The sequence below is a fragment of the Dendrobates tinctorius genome, unplaced genomic scaffold, assembly GCF_039654945.1.
Source record: "Dendrobates tinctorius isolate UK_male_01 unplaced genomic scaffold, ASM3965494v1 ptg000003l, whole genome shotgun sequence".
Classification (NCBI taxonomy): Eukaryota; Metazoa; Chordata; class Amphibia; order Anura; family Dendrobatidae; genus Dendrobates; species Dendrobates tinctorius.
Window position 1 is genome coordinate 88,253,167 of NW_027361671.1, and position 22,539 is coordinate 88,275,705.

The window sequence follows — 22,539 nt, forward strand, 5'->3', positions numbered from 1 at the left end:
ATTACTGAATCAAGTAAAGATTACCATGATCTTAACTAGTGATTATAACCACTTGTAGAATCTCCATGGAGTTTTGGCACCAGAGATGAAATACAATCCCAGTAAATCTCACCACACCCTTCATTATTTGACTGTACATTGAGAGACTCTATTATTTGCACTCTTTGCTCTGACCTCACTGCCTCCTAAACCTGTTTTTCGCAGATCTTCATAATGCTTCTCTGTAACTAATCAAAGCCCAAACATCTTTTTATATACTCAGCATAAATAATATGTAACTTGTATATTATCCAGAGACAAGTAAAAATAACAGTCTCTGGAAATTCTCAGCAATGGGTGCCTGGATCATTACAGCAATGAATCTGTAATTTCTTGTTTTTAAGTTTTGATGTCTAAAAGTGTTATAGTGACAAGAAAATGAGAGAAAAAAGACCCTGGAAAAACTAAACTACTCAAACACTTTACCAGATCCACTGTCTGGCCGACTATTGGTTTACATGCTATAGATATACTGTATGGCTGGATGACTTAGAAGCCTCTAGTACTGTATAACAAAAGCCCCATATCATGGGAGCAGTCCTCGATAAACTTCGGGAACAGACGGTTCCTGCACGTGTTCTTCCAGCACGCTGTGTCTAAATAAGCTGACAAAATGTTTGCCTTACACCTCCTTGTAACTTTTTGTTTAATCTGCAGAGCTTGGACGACGATCACATGTGCATGTTGTGAAACTTCTGAAACTTTCTGCGAGCTGAAGACAGGAATCAGCAGCGTTTATGGCAAGCATCCAGCTCTAACGATACATTTTCATCCATACAAGGACTTTTGGAAAGGTCTTCCACAGGCTTTACAATAGCACGTATAGAAGACGAGAATGTGAGACCAGAGGCTCTTCAACTTGTCTAAGGGAAACGGATGATTGAAATTTTGCAGCCGTATTAATGGCAAGTGATTTAGAAGAATTTCTAATATCTAATACAATGTAACAAGTTCACCAAAATGAATTCTACAGATCAAACCAACGTCAAAGGGAATCTGTCAGCAGGTATTTGCTATTGAATCTGATTGCAGCATAATGTCCACACAGAGAGCCTGATTCCAGCGATGTGTCACTTACTGGGCTGCTTGGTGCAGTTGTGATAAAATCCCTGTTTTCTCTGATAGTAGATGTAGCAATGCTCAGAATGCTGAGTTGTATATAACCCACCCACACCTCTAATTGGCAGCTTACTGTCTACAATGTCAATTGTCAGCAAGCTGCTAATCAGTGGTAGGGGCGGGCTTACACATAGTAGCCTAACTGCTGTGCATGTGAGACCTAGTCAGGCTGTGATAATCTCCTGCTGCTAAAATACTAATTGTATTGGAACTACTACACACAGCCTAATAAGTGGCACATCCTTGGAATCAGGCTCTCTGCAACTACATCATGCTGCTCTTAAATTAAATAGCAAAAACCTGCTGACAGATTTTCTTTAATGCAGATTGGTCACCAGCATTCACAATATATATTACCTGCATTATTAAAAAGAACTTGTATACCTAATGAGGCTAGAATACTTTCTCTGAAAATCCAGTCAAGAATGGATGAATAATCCTTTGAGACAATTTCCCTGCTAAATATTAAAATTATTAATTTAATTTGAGAATTATGTTCTGTAATGGATTTTCAAAGTAGGTACAGTAGAATCATCAGGTGTAAAAGATTTATTTAATAATGTTTGTTATAGATAAATTTGGCTACAGATCTACTTTAGCATAATAGAAAGTCTATGGGGTACACTGCAGTTTGCGGGCTCCCATGCTTGGAGCTAAGCGTTTCTGCCTAGTGAGCTGAACACTTCTCCACAGTGGCTTGATTGATCGGTGCATATCTCAAGGCCTTAAATCCCACAATCTGTAATGCCTTTAAAGCCCCCGTTACACACTGCGATATCGCTAGCAATATCGCTGTAAAGTCACCGATTTTGTGACGTTGCAGCAATATTGCTAGCGATATCACTGCATGTGATACTTACCTCCGACCGGCTCCCCCGCTGGTTATCGCTGATCGCGCGAGAAGCTCCTGGACCATTCCTCGTTGGTCACTTCCTGCGGCGCTTCCTGTGGCGCCGACGAGCGACGCGTGGAGCCAGGCGGGAGGACGCAGGATCGCCGCGTCTGACGGTTAAGTAGCGACCCCCGTCCCCAGCGATGTCGCTGGTGAGATCTGCCTGTGTGGCAGCTCACTAGCTACCACCTAGCGATGCACCAGCGATCCTGACAGCGTCATATCGCTGGTCGGGATCGCTGGTGCATCGCTAGGTGTAACGGTACCCTAAGAGGCCACAAGATAGCAAACAAGTTCCCATTTTGCACAATGTAAAAACAATACATGATCAATCAACCCTTGGCACACATTCACTCTGTCATCACCATTATAGTCTATTTGCACAGTTGGCGCTTATGCCCAAATCCCGTTTTGTTGGGGGGTTGAACATAAGCTCTGATGGGACCAATGAACGGGTGCCAAACCACAGTGTGAAAGTATCCTAAGACCAGACAACCCCAAAAAGCCCAAGTGAGCATTACCAGAGTTTTCACTGGATGTATGTATTTCTTCCCCCTGTATGATGCTGACCAATCATAAACAGGCAGCAACACTCAAAGGAAAAAACATGTCCCTACCAAAGCTTTAAGCAGGTTTTTCAGTGTGTGAGATATAACGATACAGCTCTGATCTCCTGCATGAGTTAGTGTGGGGGGAGGGGCAGGACAGATGAGTTCAGTTATGTCACATTACAAACCCTTTTAGCAGCTCTCCTGATTACTGAGTATATCAGTATCATATTATGTCTGCTTTGCTCAAGCAACTTATAATCACTCTTCAGTGAGATAAGAGCTGTCATTACATCTCACAAAAAAGCAGTCTGTTCTCGACTACTAATGTGTGAAATATAATGACATCCTGCGCTGCTCCCACAGCAGAGCAATTACAAGTTTCACATAACAGACATAAGTTTGATACTGATACATCTCTGGACAGGCAGTATGGGGGAGAGAAGCAATGAGTCAGAATTGATTTTGATAGGAGAGGGAGAAAGGTTTATAATGTGACACAGCTAAAATCAGCTGCACTTCCCTCCACAGGAACCTTATTCAAAATATATGTCACCTGTGCTCTAATCTCCCAACACTTTCATGCAGGATGTTAGGCCAGTAGATCAGTGCTCTGTGTCATACATATCATAAACTGAAATCAGCTCTAAGCTATAATGAGGGCATAATCTTCTTTACTTTGAGTGTTGCTGCCTGCATATAATTAGTCAGCATCATACAGGGGTTCCCCAGGTGAAAACTCTGATAACACCCATTTGGACTTAAAAAAGTTAATTCATTAGATGTCAAATAGTTTGATTCTAATATCTCCTCAATGGAGAAGCAAAATTAAAGAAAAAAGCACAACTATTTTATTCCGCTTGCCAGAGGTTGCTAATTTTTTTCTCAATATTCTGCTGTGCAAAAATGTTGTTACTTTTCAAAGTGTTTTTTTATGCCAGAACTGATGGAAAACTTTGATCAATCGGGGCCAGTGTCTTTTAGCAGGAAGATCTTATAAAAACTTGTATGTATATTGAAAATATCATGACTCATTAGTCTCGTAACTATCACAGCTGTCTTGTCTGTAGGCTTGACCTTTCTTCTCATTCTTAGCAAAAAAATATATTTCTACTTTCTGCTAAGCCTAGCATATATAAAACGCCACTTTGAAGATATGATGAGCAATAGAATATGTCTAGAAATCTACCCTTCTAATGTTTATTGGGAGCGAATATGAAAATGAATAAATGCATAACACTTTTTTTTGCATTGAAATCAATAAGCGTATTCTTCCTATGGATAAAGCATGAGTTTACTTTTAGTAAGCCAAGTGTCAACTTACGCTTGTATGTACGGCAATTATCTCTACTGCCTTTATGAGTGGGATTACGTGTCAGATTGCATGGCTACTAGGGAGCCTACGAGCAGAAGTGGGTTAGTGGCAGCTCTTCTGGAGCTATTGTATGTATATTATCGTTATAGGGCATTCTAATTGGTTTGTGAAGTATAAGTGATACATTTAATAACATGCTTTATTATAGTACCGCTGCTGCTTGTAAAGCCAGTGATTTTATTAAACAGTAAATTGTATTTAATCATGCATTTGTCTAACATACAGGCAATGTGCATGTTAATAGAATGATAATATACTAATTCTGGTATCGTTTTCCTACCACCCATTTTACTGTCCCTAATAAATGCAGCTTTAACTAGCCACGTACAGATAGTGATCATTGCTGGCGTTTTCTAAATGGCAAAAAGTCTGGGGTCAGCAGCTTTGATCAGCAGTAACAAGAACTTACTGAATCTTCTTGGTAAAGTTCTTGGAGACGATCCCCCCCTCCTTCTGCTGTTCTTCGTGAGTCCCTAGAATTAGAGACAACAGAGAACACAATAAGGTATAGATACATACTCCCTAAACTCAAGCCACACTTATAGCAATATTATAATCCTGGTATTAAAAATTCATGAAAAACATGCAAATTAAGACATCAATGTTTTTAATGATGAATTATCCATTAGAAATATAACAAATTAGCACCTTGTCCAAAATACATATGACGGCCGATTTAGGCTGAAAAGCCAAAACGCGTTGTTTCTCACTTTTTTTTTAAAATAATTTTTATGTCTTTAATGCGTCAATGTGACAAACTCGATACTAGAGTTTTTACAATATAAAGGATTTTTTCCACCTCCGGATACTTGTTCTTCATCAACAGGAAGCACACTTGGCGTGGTTAATCTCTCTCTCTCTTCTACCTTTTGTACGTTGGAACTGTTCGCAGAATTGTCTACAGCAACCACGCTGTCGGCAAGCCACCACCGAGGATCTTCATTTGGAGATTTGACTTCTCCCAGAGTTGTGTCTATTTGTACAACTTTATAAGGTGAGCAATACCTCTACCACCTTGTTTCCATTGATTACCTTTAATACTATGCTTAGATAGTGATTCTATCAAACATTGGTGGAAACCACCAGTAAGGTCAATAATTCAACTAGTATATCAACAGGGACCCTTACAGCAATGGATATAGATATGCATAAAACTTAACCTTTAATGCAATCATGATAAAAGACAAATACGTCCACACGGAACACAAAGCAAACAACCGTGTCACCTACTAAATACTACAATAGGATCCTGATATCACAAGCTACCTGACAATGGAGGTTGGCACCCTACACAAAAACGAGATTGGCGTCCCCATTCCACGACGGCTGTACCCTGAAGCTCCTAGATGACCCTTAGTAAGTGCCACACTTTTAGTCACTCAATCACCCAGAAAAGGAGGGGTTGCCAAACAGGTAGTTGGGTAGACAACAATAGAAAACCTGCAAAAATAGTGCAAAAGACAAGACATCAAGTGACATGTGCAAACTAGAGTACCTAACTTTCCGTCCCCTATACTAAACACCTTCCAGGTGGATAGTTAGATGCCATTTATTCTCCTGCACATGGCATCTAACTATCCACCTCCTGATGATGCGGTTAGGAGAAACGCATTGAGGTTTTTTTCATCCACCATCTAAATATGAGTACCCTCTTTTTGTAATCAACAAATTGTTATTGGCATTTGCATTTTATCTAATATTTATTAGATTTGCCTTCCTTATATATCATTGTCATAACCCTTCTCTGATTATTAGCCACAATAGGGCGAATTTTAGGGTGAGCAGTCGTGGAGCGAGGGCGCCATTCCGCTGACCAGTAGGGTGCCTACCTCCACAGACAGGAAGGTGTTCAGTATAGGGGACGGAAAGTTAGGTACTCTAATTTGCACATGTCACTTGATGTTTTGTCTTTTGCACTATTTTTGCACTTTTTCTATTGTTGCCTACCCAACTACCTGTTTGGCAACTCCTGTACACTCCTTTTCTGGGTGATTGAGTGACTAAAAGTGTGGCACTTACTCAGGGTCATCTAAGAGCTTCAGGATACAGCCGTCGTGGAACGGGGGCGCCAATCTCGTTTTTGTGTAGGGTGCCAACCTCCGTTGTCAGGTAGCTTGTGATATCAGGATCATATTGTAGTATTTAGTAGGTGACACGGTTGTTTGTTCCGTGTGGTCGTATTTGTCTTTTATCATGATTGCATTAAAGGTTAAGTTTTATGCATATCTATATCCATTGCTGTAAGGGTCCCTGTTGATATACTATGCTTAGATAACGCTCTCGCATTTCCCCCTTTCTTCCAGGTTATATCCTATCAAAATACATATTAAGTCTGTCAGTATTGTAACCCAGATTGAATGGAATCTGTCAGTAAGCTCACCCTCCTACATACATGTAGGTCATTTAAAGTTGAAGATCTCATATTTTATTCAAGAGAAATCCACTTTTTTCCTATCTCCCTGAGAATCTGCCTCCAGAGCTTATTAGGAGGCGTTACCAGTGTGAGACATGTAATAACTGACAGTCTGCTCTCCTGATCTACATGCCTTGCAACAGGAAGTCTGCTCTCCTGATCTATATTCCTAGCAATGGGAATCCCCCATTAGGTTTTTTTTGCATATGAGAAAATAGGAATTTATATAAAATCAGCCTCTGGAGAGCACAGAAAAAGTGGCCTATTTATTACATAAATCCTATGTAGCAAGGAAATATTGATTTCACTAACAAATTTTAATTAATAATATCTTTATGTCCGGTTCAGGTTGTTCTGCTGCCTGACCCGATAACATATTTAATGACACATATGTTAAATAACTCTGAGATGAAATGGGAGGCTTTTGTTAACTAATTTTAAATTATGAGTCATTTTTATGTTAATACTAGCTGAAGAGCCCGGCGTTGCCAGGGCATAGTAACTAACTATGGTTAGTTATAACAAATTATAATGATTATATCTATATATATAAAGCTGAGTGTAGAGCCCCACCCACTCCACATAGCCACATTCACTATAATATCCCACATCGTCCCGTCAGCCAGATCCACTAGACTACTACCCCTAATATCCCACATAATCCCGTCAGGCAGAGCCACCGGACTACTACCACTAATATCCCGCATCATTCCGTCAGAGCCACCGGACTACTACCCCTAATATCCCACATCATCCCGTCACAGCCACCGGACTACTACCACTAATATCCCACATCATCCTGTCAGAGCCACCGGACTACTACCCCTAATATCCCACATCATTCCATCAGATCCACCGGACTACTACCCCTAATATCCCACATCATCCCGTCAGCCAGAGCCACCGGACTACTACCCCTAATATCCCACATCATCTCGTCAGCCTGGGGTCAGACCAGAGCGCTGAGTGGAATGGTCCTAACTTCCATAGTAATGATCCCTTTAATAGAAGCCTGGGGTGAGAATCAGAGTGCTGAGGGATTTACCCTAACTTCTATACCGGAGATCCCTTTAAGAGAGGCCTGGGGTCAGTACCAAAGCGTAGAGTGGATTTGCCCTCACTTCCATACCACGGATCCCTTTAAGAGGAGCCTGGGGTCAGAATCAGAGTGCAGAGTGGATTTGCCCTCACATCCATACCGGGGATCCCTTTAAGATAGACCTGAGATCAGAACCACAGCGCTGAGTGGAACGGTCCTAACTTCCATACCGGAGATCCCTTTAAGAGAGGCCTGGGGTCAGTTCCACAGCGCAGAATGGATTTGCCTTCACTTCCGTACCAGGGATCCCTTTAAGAGGGGCCTGCTGTCAGAACTGGAGCGCTTAGAGCAATTGTCCTAACTTCCATATCAGGGATCCCTTTAAGAGAGGCCTGTGGTCAGAACCATAGCGCTGAGTGGAAAGGTCCTAACTTCCATATCAGGGATCCCTTTAAGAGAGGCCTGGGGTCAGAATTAGAGCACTTACTGGAATTGCCCTAACTTCCATACCAATGATCCCTTTAAGAAAGGCCTGGGGTCAGAATCACAGCGCTGAGTGGAACGGTCCTAACTTCCATACCGGGGATCCCTTTAAGAGAGGCCTAGGGTCAAAACCAAAGCACTGAATGGATTTGCCCTGAATTCCATACCAATGATCCCTTTAATAGAAGCCTGGGATCAGAATCAGAGCGCTGAGAGATTTGTCCTAACTTCCATACCGGAGATCCCTTTAAAAGCGAAGATGTGCCTATGGGATGGAGGATGTGTGAGGGGTATATGAGCACGGGAGGGTGTGATTCATTTCTGTCATGTGCTCTCTGCTCCTTTCTGGGGGGTAGACAATGGCTGGGAGCTTATGTTCCCGGGGATGCTAGATTTCTCCCACTCATAGCAACCAATCACAGCTCAGCTTCTTTTAAACATCTCTGGTGAAATGAAAGATGCTTAGTGATTGGTTGCAAGGAAAACTGTTGCTCATAGCAACCAATCACAGCTCAGCTTCTTTTAAACAGCTCTGGTGAAATGAAAGATCCTTTGTGACTGGTTGGTGATACACACATATAAATTCAATTTTATATATATATAGATTTGTACTTTAGTGACAGCAATTAAATCTATGAGTAGATTCAATTGCTACTGGAAATTATCTGTGTTATTTTCCTACACCCTTTTGAACCATATTTCTTTAATTGGATTAAAAAGTAGCAAGCAGGAGTCAACGATATGGCAATAAGCTACTTAGATTCTTTAATGCATATTAATTATAAAAATGATCTGAGCTGTTACTTTGTGCTTTCTTTCATCCCTCCCTATCAGCTGTTCCTTAATTTATTCTCCTGCACATGACCCTTTGGTGCAGCTGTTACTGGAGATGTCAGAAGGGTCATTTGCAGCTCTGAAGATATTCACACTCCAGTTGTCTGAATATACTTACAAATAGTATTATTCCTCTAGGATCTAAAAATAAACTGATCAAATACATCAGCATAATGCAGCCCATGCTAGTCAGAAATGTTCACCATATGTCTAGTAGATATCATGGGACTAGTAGTTTGATACATTAACTGATTGTCGACCATTGATGAAAATGTGGCTTCAGATCCTGCTCTGCAATGTAGATTTTCATTAGACTGACCTTGTAAAAGAGTTAGGCTAGGTTCACATTTGAAGTTGAGTCCGCAGCGTATCGTCGGCAAACGCCAACGCATGCAAAAACGCATGCAAACGCATGCTAATGCGTTTGCGTTCAAAAGGCCAGTGTTATTTCCAGGTGATTTTTTTGCTCAAGCCATGCCCAATGGGCATGGATTATGTAAATTCTGGAACGCAAACCATACGCATGTTGTTGCGCACGCTTGCGTTCCCATAGATAGTAATGCGTTTTTTTACGCACTTCATCCGCAGTTATCCGCATGCAGAGGACTGCGGATATTTGACGCCGCAAAAAATGCAACATGATGCATTTGCCGTGCCCCAGCGCACACCGCGAAACGACGCAAACGCAGGCGAATGCTTGCAAATGCATGTCCATGCGTACACCATGTTAAAGATAGGTACGCGTGACGCATGCGGATGTATGCGGATGAAACACTGCAGACACGACCGCAAATGTGAAACCGGCTTTATTGCTGCCATTGTTGTACACTGCCCTATCCTGCACTACCTGTCAAATAAGTCTTTTTGCAAATACCTTATGTTGACATAATTTGCTTCTGAGCAGCATTATCACTGCTTTCTAAGTCCTGATCACATGACCCCTGGCTGCAGTCGAAGCTAACATCCAGTGATGTCACTTCAAGTTCCAGACTCTGAATTGAATGGGCTGTGGGCGGCGATTGACCACAGGTCACAGACCAGTGTCCAGCTCGCGCTGTAGAAGCTTTCCCTACCTCATCCGCTTTCATTGTCAGAGCCGCGCAGAGTACAGAAGTTGATGTGACATCAGCGGCGGCTGCAGCCAGGGGTCACGTGATAGGGAGTGAGTGAGCAGCGATAGCGCTGCTCAGAGGCAAATATGTCAACATAAAGTATTTGCAAAAAGTCTCATTTCAAATAGTATGGATTTAAAGTTCCAATTCAAGTCTAGGGCTAGGTGAATATCATGGACAGCACGTGGATGACATCTGTGTGCTATCCATGATTAGCATTGCACAAGATAGGAGACGCTTGGTAATTTATTAATCCATATATGAAAAACACTGATGAAACACTGACACACTGATGACAATCGTACCATTTTTTTTGTGTGCTTGAAAAACACTAATATCTGAATGGGGCCTTAGAGAGTGATGTGAACTAGGAAATGCTTTGTTTTCAGCTCACATGTAAGACACTTTTGGAAGCTAAGTGGGTGCAATTATGTCCAATAACATACTGATGTTCCCATTGTAATAGATCAGACGTAATGACAGCTTATATTAAAAAAAAAAAAAGCATATTACTTGTGAAAAAAAACACTGCAGTGGGTGTAATTATTCACAAGAAGAAAACCACTCCAAATAAACATTTGAAAATAGGAGAATTCTGAATATAGATAGTAAGAACAATAAACTTTAATAAAAGAGTAACAATTTTTAAAAATGCATATTAAAGACGAATAGACAAATAAACTCAGATTATCAGGGAATGTGTAAAGAGTTGCAGTATATCTATGTATGGGTAGATCAAGCCATGCCTCAATTCTAACATCAACATGTAAAGAGTCTCAAGCCCAATGGGCGTAATCCATATAATGAATGCAAGGAGTCATCTTACCCATAAATGGAGAAAACCCAGGTTGTTATCAGAAGAAGGTATTGACGTCCCCAGCGCGCATTTAGCATGTGTTAACAGTTGCTTTCTCAAGGGGAAGTCATATTTTGGGTATCTGCCACAACCTTTTTATGTTCATCACAATGGTCACGTCGGAAAACCATATTCTGTTAAAACACTAGAACTACCGCATGTTTCATAATACCTATAACTACCATTAGGGGTCATTTTGACCCTCGTTCAAAAGTACTGACTCTGGAGTAAAAATAACTTTTTTGTTGCCAACAAATTAAAGAACATTTATTTTAACTTAGTAGGAACAGTGTTAAGATCAAGTACAGCACACATTTTCCTTTTACATGGTCATAGCATGCGGTGTCCAACAGTTAACACAAACAGTACTTTCTTCCACTTTCCCAGTGCATTTTCCACAAACTGGTTTGTTACAGCTTGCGCAAGTTTTAGTTGTTTTGTTTTCGTTGCATCTTCCAACTCCACATTTTCGACGCTTGTGGATTTCTTGTCCTTTTGTTTGTGGTTCAGACATTGCGGATGATGGGCCACTTCTTCTGACTCATTTTCAGATAAATTCTGAAGACATTTCAAAATTTCATCACTTGTCAGACCCCTCTGCTCACTCATGCTTCAAATATACGTCGCAAAAAGGGACTTGTAAGATCGCAGAAGTAATAAAACGACACTGTACAAACATGCAGGATTGTAGCTTCAACTGTAATGTTTGCTACTGAAGTGCAGACAGAAATCGCTACAAGAGACATGGATCAAACATGTTCAGACAAGTTTAGACAAAACAAAATGCTGAATCATCCCTGATATGCAAAGATACAATTACACTCTACAACTAGGGAGAAGCACTATGATTTTCTGTACTCTGTAATATTAGGTGACTTGCCTACTACTACTTTTATGTATGGGGTCAAATTGACCCCTTCAGTACTTATAGGTATGAATTGTAAAATCCGGGCCCCTGAAAAAGTTACAATTCATTTTTGTGTCCTAAAATATACACTACCATGAATAAATAAAAGTCACAAAAAGTCAGAACTCATTTGTTAAAATTTTAGAAATTATAGGAAAAAGAAATAGCAAAAGGGTCAAAATGACCCCTCCGGTAGTTCTAGTGTTAAAGTTTATTGTTCTAACCATCTATACTCTGAATTCTCCTATTTTCATAATGACAGATAATATATAAGATGTCAGTACATATTATTGTTGGCCAATAGTGATGCAGTCACAAACATGCATGCAATAATGATATATTGTATATGTATAATAATATGTAAAAGGGGATAGTGTCCGTCCAATCAGCCCTGCAAAAATATATTCATTGCTCCTATTAGCCTTTGTTATGGTCTTTGAATAGTTAGCAGTTTTTGGGGGATGTTGACAGCCATTATATGGATTCATGGGTTTAAGCAAGGCAAATATATTTGAACAGCTGATGATTTTTATTTCTTTTGTTTAATGCAGAGGTCTCAAACATGTGGCCTGCGGGCCGCATGCGACCCCTGAGGCATCTTCATGCAGCCCACAGGCACCAGCGCTCCCAGTGACGATCGCTGCCTGGTCCAGTGGCTGCCGATGCTAGCACTTAATTTCAGCTGAATGTGTGTCCTTGGATGCACACTCACTTGAAATGTAATGTGGAGCTGAGACCTTCTCTCTGCAGCACAATACCAATACCAGCCACCGGCCAATCAGAGGCCGGCAGATGACATTGGCGCTGTGTCGCAGCAGCTTATGATGTCATGCAATGGCCCAGCTTTGCAGGAGGAAGAGGTTGCTGTTCTCTGAGGGAATGAGACCAGGTGAAAAGGATTTTTTTTATGTGTATGTGGAGAGGGAGATTGGACACATTTGCTACGGGAAGGTGACCAGGATCAGGACATTTCTACAACAAGATGACCATGTTCGGGACATTGCTACATAAACATGACCAGGATAGGGGCATTGCTACATAAAGGTGACCAGGATGGGGACATTTGCTAAAACAAGGTGACCAACATGTGGACATTTTCTACAACAAGGTGACCAGGATGGGAACATTGCTACAACAAGATGACCAGGATGGGGACATTTGCTACAACAAGGTGACCGGATGGTGACATTTTCTACAAGGTGACCAGGATGGGGACATTGCTACAACAAGATGACCAGGATGGGGACATTTTCTACACAAGGTCACCAGGATGAGGTCATTTGCTGCAACAAGGAGACCAGGATGAAGATATTACTACATGAAGGTATCCAGGATGGGGACATTTCTACAAGAAGATGAGCAGCTATAAAATTGTACCATAATCCATACCATAAATGGCATTTAAAAAAAAAAAGTTGTATGGGAAAATGTCATGTCAAATTCAAATATGTGTGGCGACACCCATCGGACCCGACCGCCCCGCCCCGGGTGAGTATAATAAAACTTATTTTTCTTCACTTGCAGATTGGATCGGGCGGCTTATCTACAGCATTATAGAATGCTGTAGATAAGCCCTGAAAGGCAGTGGCCGCATCTTATAGCGGCCAAAACAGGTGACAGGTTCGCTTTAATAATAAATGCTTAGGCTGCGTTAACACGTTGGGTTTTTTTGCATTTTCACGGCGGTTTTTAATGTGGATTTTGCCACGAAAACGCAAAAAAACAGCATCCCATGCAATCCTATGTGATTCCGCACATGCTGTGCTAATGCTGCCGATTTTCCCACATCGGAATTGCATTGAGGAAAAATACGCAACATGCTCATTATTTTGCGGAATCACCGCAATTCTGCCCACATAGGAATGCATTGTTCTGCTTACTTTCTGCGTGTGGCTGTGCCCACCATGCAAAAAGTAAGCAGAACATTTGCGGATGGTACCCACGGTCCGGAGGAGAGGAGTACCATATCCCTGTAAAAAATAGAATTAAAATAAAAAAATCGTCATATTCTCACCTTCCGATGTCCCTCACAGCGTCACCAGGCATCAGCGATGCTGCCAGCAGGTCCCGTTCCCAGTGATGCATTGCGGCAATGACCTTTGATAACATCGCGGTCTCGCGAGACCGCAGCGTCATCAAAGGTCACTGCCGCAATGCATCACTGGGAATGGGACCTGCCGACAGCATCGCGATGATAGGGAACGCTGCATGGGACGTCGGAAGGTGAGAAAAACACGATTTTAAATTTTTTAAATTATTTTTAACATTAGATCTTTTTACTACTGATGCTGCATAGGCAGCCTCAATAGTAAAAAGTTGGTCACACTCGTCAAACACTATGTTTACCGAGTGTGACCAACCTGTAGCATTCTGCCAGCTAATTACGCTTGCAAATCTCTAGTTTTTCGGCGCGAAAATCGCGGGAATTTAAAATGCGGTTTTCCCGCGAAATGGAATTCCGGAATTCCCGTGGTAACTTCCACGGGATTCCGCAATGTGTGCACTTAGCCTTAATCTTAGACATCTTTTCTCAAAAAAACCTGATCGCAGACAAGGAATCCTCTGGAACAGAGAATCTGAGTTTCTAAACTCACAGCACTGCATATTATTACTTAGGGTATGTTCACACAGTGCGGATTCTCCCTCGGATTTTTCCACACAAAAACAGCCGCTCTTGGCAGAAAATGCAGGTGCATTTCCAAGCGGGAAATCCGCTGCGGATCCGCGGGAGAATCCACACTGTGTGAACACACCCTAAGGCTGCGTTCACACGTGGCGTTTTTTTCGCGTTTCCGCGGCTGTTTTAACCGCGCGATTTTGCCGCGAAAACGCGAAAAATAAGCATCCCATGCATTCCTATGGGATTCCGCAATGCTGTGCTAATGCTGCGGTTTTTACCGCGGCGGAATCGCTTCGCGGTAAAAACCACAGCATGCTCATTAATTTGCGGAATCGCGGCGATCCCGCACCCATAGGAATGCATTGTTCTGCTTCCCGCATGTGGCTGTGCACACCATGCGGAAAGTAAGCAGATCAATGGCGGATGGTACCCACGGTCCGGAGGAGAGGAGACTGTCCTCCGGGCTTTGGGTACCATATCCCTGTAAGAAATAGAATTTAAAAATAAAAAATATTGTTATTCTCACCCTCCGACGTCCCGCGCAGTCTTTCCGCTTCTCTTCACGCTCTCGTTCCCAGTAGTCCTTTGCGAAAATGCCCGCGATGACGTCCAGTCTCGCGGGATCGCGAAGTCTCGCGGTCATTCGCGCGACGTCATCGCGAATTACGGCGAGACGTCGCGATCCCGCGAGACTGGACGTCATCGCGGGCATTTTCGCAAAGGATTACTGGGAACGGATGCGCGGGATGTCGGAAGGTGAGAATAACACCATTTTTTATTTTTTTTTACATTTTATCTTTTACTACTGATGCTGCATAGGCGGCCTCAGTAGTAAAAAGTTGGTCACACTTGTCAAACACTATGTTTGACGAGTGTGACCAATCTGTCAATCAGTTCTCCCAGCGATGCTACAGATCGCTTGGAAAACGCTAGCATTTTGCAAGCTAAATACACTTGCAAAATGCTAGTTTTTCTGCAGGAAAATCGCGGGAATTTAAAATGCGGTTTTCCCGCGGACTGGAATTCCGGAATTCTCGCGGTAATTTCCGCGAGAGTTCCGGTACGTGTGCACTTAGCCTAATACTGTCTTGTTTTATTATCCATAGAATCTATATCTATAAGTTGTTAAACATTTGAATTGTTCTTCACAGATAGAGCACATCATTACAGTCTGTGGGGATGTTCCTACATCCGTATTTTCACAGACATGTCCGTTTTTGATCAGCATGGGAAATCAAAATTACCTATACAAGTATATGGGTCCTTGAAAATTACAGCCAGCACACAAATGGCATCTGTGTACCATCCGTTTGTTGTTCCTCTAATTTTTCCGCTCCTGATTTTAGCTTACAAATACTGATGTAAAGTACTGAGCATATTGAGAATGTGTGTACATGGCCTTATGGATAGAAGAAGCTATGCAGTGTACTTTTTTTTCATCCATGAAAAATCACTGATGAAACACTACTGGAATTCAGATCTAGCAAACTGATGAATAACGGTGGGTGTTTTTATTTATGAGAAGAATCGCTGATTTATTTATGAGATCTGAATGAAAGTATGTAAGGCCTATGAATAGGTAACATTTATGTTAGAAGCTTGCACAGTGGGGAAAATAAGTATTTGATACACTGATGGCTGATTTTCGTTTTCCCACCTACAAAGAATGTAATTTTTATCGTAGGTACAGTTCAACTGAGAGACAAAATGTAAAAATAAAAAACAAACAAAAAAAAAAATCACATTTTTTGATTTTTAAATCGCTAAATTGCATTTTCTTTCATGAAATAAATATGTGATCACCTAACAACCAGGGAGAATTCTGGTTCTCTCAGACCTGTATAAAAGACACTTGCTCACACACTCAATCAATCACACTGTAACCTCTCCACCATGGCCAAGAACAAAGATCTGGCTAAGGTCATCAGGTAAAAAATTATAGACCTGCCCACACAGGCCTGGAATGGGCTACATGACAATATGCAAGCACCTTGGTGAGAAGGCAACAACTGTTGGCACAATTATTAGAAAATGGAAGAAGCACAAGATGACTGTCAATCTTCTTCAGTCTGAGGCTCCTTGCAAGGTCTCATGGGGTAATGATGAATCTGAGAAAGGACAAGAATCAGCCCAGAACTACAAGGAAGGACCCGGTCAATGACCTGAAGAGAGCTGGGACCACAGTCTCAAACATTACCGTTAGTAACACACTATGTCATCATAGATTAAAATCCTGCAAGGCATGCCAGGTCTCCCTGCTCATGCCAGTACATGTTCACGCCTGTTTGAACTTCGCTAGTGACCATCTCGATGATCCGAGGCATGGGAGAAGGTGATGTGGTCAGATGAGACCAAAATAGAACTTTTTGGTATCAACTCCACTCGCTGTGTTTGGAGGAAGAAGGATGAGTAGCTCCCCAAGAACACCCAACTGTGAAGCATGGTGGGGAAACATCATACTTTGAGGGTGTTTTCTGCAAAGGGGACAGGACAACTGCACCATATTGAAGGGAGAATAGATGGAGTCAAGATTTTGTCCAACAACTTCCTTCCCTCAGTAAGAGCATTGAAAATGAGTTGTGACTGAATATTCCAGCATGCCAAGGACCTGAAACACACAGCCAGGGCAACTAAGAAGGGGCTCCATAAAAAGCAGTTCAAGGTCCTGGAGTTACCTAGCCAGTCTCCAGACCTGAACCCAATAGAAAATCTTTGGAGGGAGCTGAAACTCAATGTTGCCCAGCGACAGCCCAGAAACTTGAAAGATCTGGAGCAGTTCTGTATGGAGGAGTGGACCAAAATGCTGCAGTGTGTGCAAACTTGGTTAAGAACAACAGGAAACATCTCTCACAGTTGAAATGTACCGACGATAAAAATTGCAGACCATATTGTATTTATTAATTTTATGGTGCCAAGTGCTGACCTCTACAGTCAGGTAGGAATTAACAGGGATAGCCATTATTATTTTATTATTTTTCCTTGTCTGTACTATCTACAGTACCTATGCCTACCCTTTTGGATAAATGTTGTGGTGTGCAGATTTACTATTTCTTGGAATTGTGTTTGAGGTTTAGCTTTCCACTTACATATATTGCAATTTTGGGCAATTTTCCTGATAATGCATTAATGAAAGGCACATATTGACCCGTTCTAATATTTGTGTTTCACTGTCCTATTTGCACCCAATATATGCTGCTATTTGAAAGTTTACATCTTTAAAACATCCCCTTTTCTGCCCCAGTACATATATTTGTTATTGGTTACCTATGCCATATTTGTTCACAATTTTTATTGTGCATCTAATAAATGATATCTTTTAGTGAGGTTCAGTTTTTTGGTTTTATATCAACTGATTGCCAGGGATTTCGGTATGTGTCTTTTATATGAATTCTGCAGATAAGATGGTTCCCAAAGTATGAACATACTGTATATCATTTATTATATCAAAGCTGATTTTGTAATAAACTATTTTATATGTAATAATCTATTTAAAGGCAACCTGTCACCCTGGAAATGCAATCCAATGTACAGGACCCATGTTATAGAGTGAAAAAATACTCAGTATAACCTGTGATTTAATTATTTGATCCTCTGTTACAGCTGAAACTTTCAAGCAAGTGGGCAGTCCTGTCAGATATATTAGTAGAAAATTCCCCGATGATATTTTTTATTCAGGTTTTTGAGCCAAAACCAGAAGTCGAAGTAAAAAGAAAAAGGGTGATCCACAGGAAGGACTTATATTTCTCATTCTTTTTTATCCACTTCTGGCTTTGGCTGATGCATTACATAATAAACTGCAGTGGTTTTCTTACAAAAAAAAAGAACGCAGAGTAGAATTCTGAAAACTATTTAAGGCTAAGTGCACATGTTGCAGATTTAGATGCGGATCCGCAGTGCTTTTGGCCGCACAGATTTGCATCAAATCCGCAGTGTAGTGCACAGCCAATGTTAAGCTATGGGAACTGTAGATTTGTTGTGCACATGCTGTGGAAATATCCACGCAGATTTGCAGCATTTTTTTATCAGCAGCATGTCAATTCTTTTTGCGGATCTGCAGCGTTTCTGCATTCATTGACTTCCACTGAGTCAGGAACATCCGCAGCAAAACCGCAGATGTAAAAAAGATCTGTGGATTTGCTGCAGATGTGTGTGTTAGAAACACTGCAGATCGTGAGGAGGGAAGTGTGTGGGCCGAGTGTGGGCAAAGACAGTGTGCATGTCTGTGTGTGTGGGGGTCAGTGTGTATGTGTTTGTGTGTGTCTTTGTGTGTTCGTGTGTCCCTGTGTGTGTGTGCTGGTGTGCGTGGGTATGTGTAAGCAGCCATTGCCTGATGGGACTACTGCACTCATCCGGCTATGAATGCTCACAGTGATAGCATTGCCGATAATGGGAAAGTAGTCCCATAAGACAATGCATGTGTTCAGTAGTAAAAAAAATAAAAAACATACAGAATATACATATACACATATATTACAGACAGTACATACAACATATAACATAGAGTACATACTCACGAATCACCTAGTCGCCGAAGCCCTCGATCTCCTGTAATAAAAATAATAAACCAACCTATACTTACTAGAGTTGAGCGATACCGTCCGATACTTCAAAGTATCGTATCGGATGGTATCGGCCGATCTTTAAAAAAAGTATCGGTATCGCCGATTCCGATACCGGAAGTCCCATTCAAGTCTATGGGACTTCCGGTATCGGAATAAGAAAAACCCTTTCCTGCCCTTGTACAGCCTCTCTGGGGTCTGTACGGGCCTTTCGGGGGGCTGTGCCGGCCTGCCAGGGGGTCTGTGCAGGCTCCGGTGGTCTGTGCCGGCCTGCCGGGGGGCTGTGCAGGCTCCGGTGGGCTGTGCCGGCCTGCCGGGGAGCTGTGCCGGCCTGCCGGGGGGCTGTGCAGGCTCCGGGGGGCTGTGCCGGCCTGCCGGGGGGCTGTGCCGGCTTCGGGGGTCTGTGCAGGCATCGTCCGATGGGACTACAAGTCCCATCGGGCGATGCCTGCTACCATGACAGTGATTGACACATTAGCCAATGATGGGACAGTAGTAGTCCCATCATCCGGCTAATGTGTTAAATGTAAAAAAAAAAAAAAAAAAAATTACATGCTACATACATACAACATGCATACTACATACATGCTACATTCATACTACATACTACATACATGCTACATTCATACTACATAAATACTACATGCAACATACATACTACATATATACTACATGCATGCTACATACATACTGCATGCTACATACATACCACATATATACTACATATATACTACATGCATGCTACATGCATGCTACATGCTACATACATAACACATATATACTACATGCATGCTACATACATACTGCATGCTACATACATACTACATATATACTACATGCATGCTACATACATACTACATGCTACATACATACCACATATATACTACATGCATGCTACATACATACTACATGCTACATACATACCACATACATACTACATGCATGCTACATGCTACATACATACTACATATATACTACATGCATGCTACATACATACTACATATATACTACATGCATGCTACATACATACTGCATGCTACATGCATGCTACATACATACTACATACATACTACATACATACCACATATATACTACATACATACAATACATTCATACAATACATACATAGACATACAGTACATATAACATAGAGTAACATACTTACCAATACTTGTCACATTGTTCCCCGAAGCCATTGTTGTCTACGGAATAAATATTAACATAACAAACCACAAAAATACTCACCCACGATCCGAAGCAGTCCACGAGTGTGTCCCACGACGATCTTGGGTAGAGAACTGCAGCATCAGATGATGCTGCCGTTCTCTACGGGCTGCAGGAATCCAATGACGGAAGGTAGGTATCCTTCCGCACTGTATTCCTCCGCCACTTAAAAAAAAAAAAGTCCCTAGTCTCACTTTATGCCATTGCTGTGTGGGAATTTCCCACACAGCAATGGCATAAAGTGAGACTAGGGACTTTTTTTTTTTTTAAGTGGCGGAGGAATACAGTGCGGAAGGATACCTACCTTCCGTCATTGGATTCCTGCAGCCCGTAGAGAACGGCAGCATCATCTGATGCTGCAGTTCTCTACCCAAGATCGTCGTGGGACACACTCGTGGACTGCTTCGGATCGTGGGTGAGTATTTTTGTGGTTTGTTATGTTAATATTTATTCCGTAGACGACAATGGCTTCGGGGAACAATGTGACAAGTATTGGTAAGTATGTTACTCTATGTTATATGTACTGTATGTCTATGTATGTATTGTATGAATGTATTGTATGTATGTAGTATATATGTGGTATGTATGTAGTATGTATGTAGTATGTATGTAGCATGCAGTATGTATGTAGCATGCATGTAGTATATATGTAGTATGTATGTAGCATGCATGTAGTATATATGTAGTATGTATGTAGCATGTATGTATGTGGTATGTATGTAGCATGTAGTATGTATGTGGTATGTATGTAGCATGTAGTATGTATGTAGCATGCATGTAGTATATATGTAGTATGTATGTATGTATGTAGCATGTAGTATGTATGTAGCATGCATGTAGTATGTAGCATGCATGTAGTATATATGTAGTATGTATGTAGCATGCATGTAGTATATATGTAGTATGTATGTAGCATGTATGTATGTGGTATGTATGTAGCATGTAGTATGTATGTAGCATGCATGTAGCATATATGTAGTATGTATGTATGTATGTAGCATGTAGTATGTATGTAGCATGCATGTAGTATGTATGTAGCATGCATGTAGTATGTATGTAGCATGCATGTAGTATATATGTAGTATGTATGTAGTATGTATGTGGTATGTATGTAGCATGTAGTATGTATGTAGCATGCATGTAGTATGTATGTAGCATGCATGTAGCATGCATGTAGCATGCATGTAGCATGCATGTAGCATGTATGTAGTATGTATGTAGTATGTAGCATGTATGTAGTATGTATGTGGTATGTATGTAGCATGTAGTATGTATGTAGCATGCATGTAGTATATATGTAGTATGTAGTATGTATGTGGTATGTATGTAGCATGTATGTAGTATGTATGTAGTATATATGTAGTATGTATGTAGCATGTAGTATGTATGTAGCATGCATGTAGTATGTATGTAGTATGTATGTAGCATGCAGTATGTATGTAGCATGTAGTATGTATGTAGCATGTAGTATGTATGTAGCATGCATGTAGTATGTATGTAGTATTTTTTTTTTTTTTTTTTTAACATTTAACACATTAGCCGGATGATGGGACTACTACTGTCCCATCATTGGCTAATGTGTCAATCACTGTCATGGTAGCAGGCATCGCCCGATGGGACTTGTAGTCCCATCGGACGATGCCTGCACAGACCCCCGAAGCCTGCACAGACCACCGGCAGGCCGGCACAGCCCCCCGGCAGGCCGGCACAGCCCCCCGGAGCCTGCACAGACCACCGGCAGGCCGGCACAGCCCCCCGGCAGGCCGGCACAGCCCCCCGGAGCCTGCACAGCCCCCCGGCAGGCCGGCACAGCCCCCCGGCAGGCCGGCACAGACCCCCACAGGGTGCACAGACCACCGGCAGGCCGGCACAGCCCCCCGGCAGGCCGGTACAGACCCCGGGCAGTCCACACAGCCCCCCGGCAGGCCGGCAGAGACCCCCGGAAGGCCCGAAATGACGGCGCATCATGATGCGCACACACCGCGCATCATGATGACGTCAGGCCGTCAATCAACTGAACTTCCGATTCCGATGCCGAATTCCGATATTGAAAAAATATCGGAAGTCGGTATCGGAATTCCGATACAGCAAGTATCGGCCGATACCCGATACTTGCGGTATCGGAATGCTCAACACTAATACTTACCTTTCTGCCATAGTCCAGTTAATAATGAGTGCTCCACGACAATCTCCCGTGTAGAACACTGACATCGGGTGATGTCAGTGCTCTACAGGGGCTCCTGCGATGAACTGACAGGTGGAGGTAATCCTCCGCGATGTATCCCTCCACCGCCAGGAAAGAGGTCCCCTATCCCTTACCCTAACCCTAATTCTCACGCAGCATTGCTGTAAAGTGAGAGGATGAACTCAGGTAACCTCTTCAGTGATTCACTGCAGGAGCCATTGTCTCCTGTCAGTGTGTCACTGGAGGCCCTGTAGAGAGGTCACATCTCCTGATGTGACAGCTCTATAGGGGAGATCATTGTGGGACACTCACTATTAAATGGACTACATTGGGT

General features: G+C 42.0%; 1 protein-coding gene across 1 annotated transcript in view; it reads right to left on the reverse strand.

Annotated features, from left to right (window-relative positions):
• Window positions 1–22,539, reverse strand: part of HSPB8 (heat shock protein family B (small) member 8) — a 109,865-nt gene that overhangs the window by 79,337 nt on the left and 7,989 nt on the right. The window contains exon 2 of the mRNA XM_073559432.1: window positions 4,383–4,446. Within this exon, the coding sequence (XP_073415533.1) occupies window positions 4,383–4,446 (64 nt within the window). The remainder of the gene's footprint in view (window positions 1–4,382; window positions 4,447–22,539) is intronic.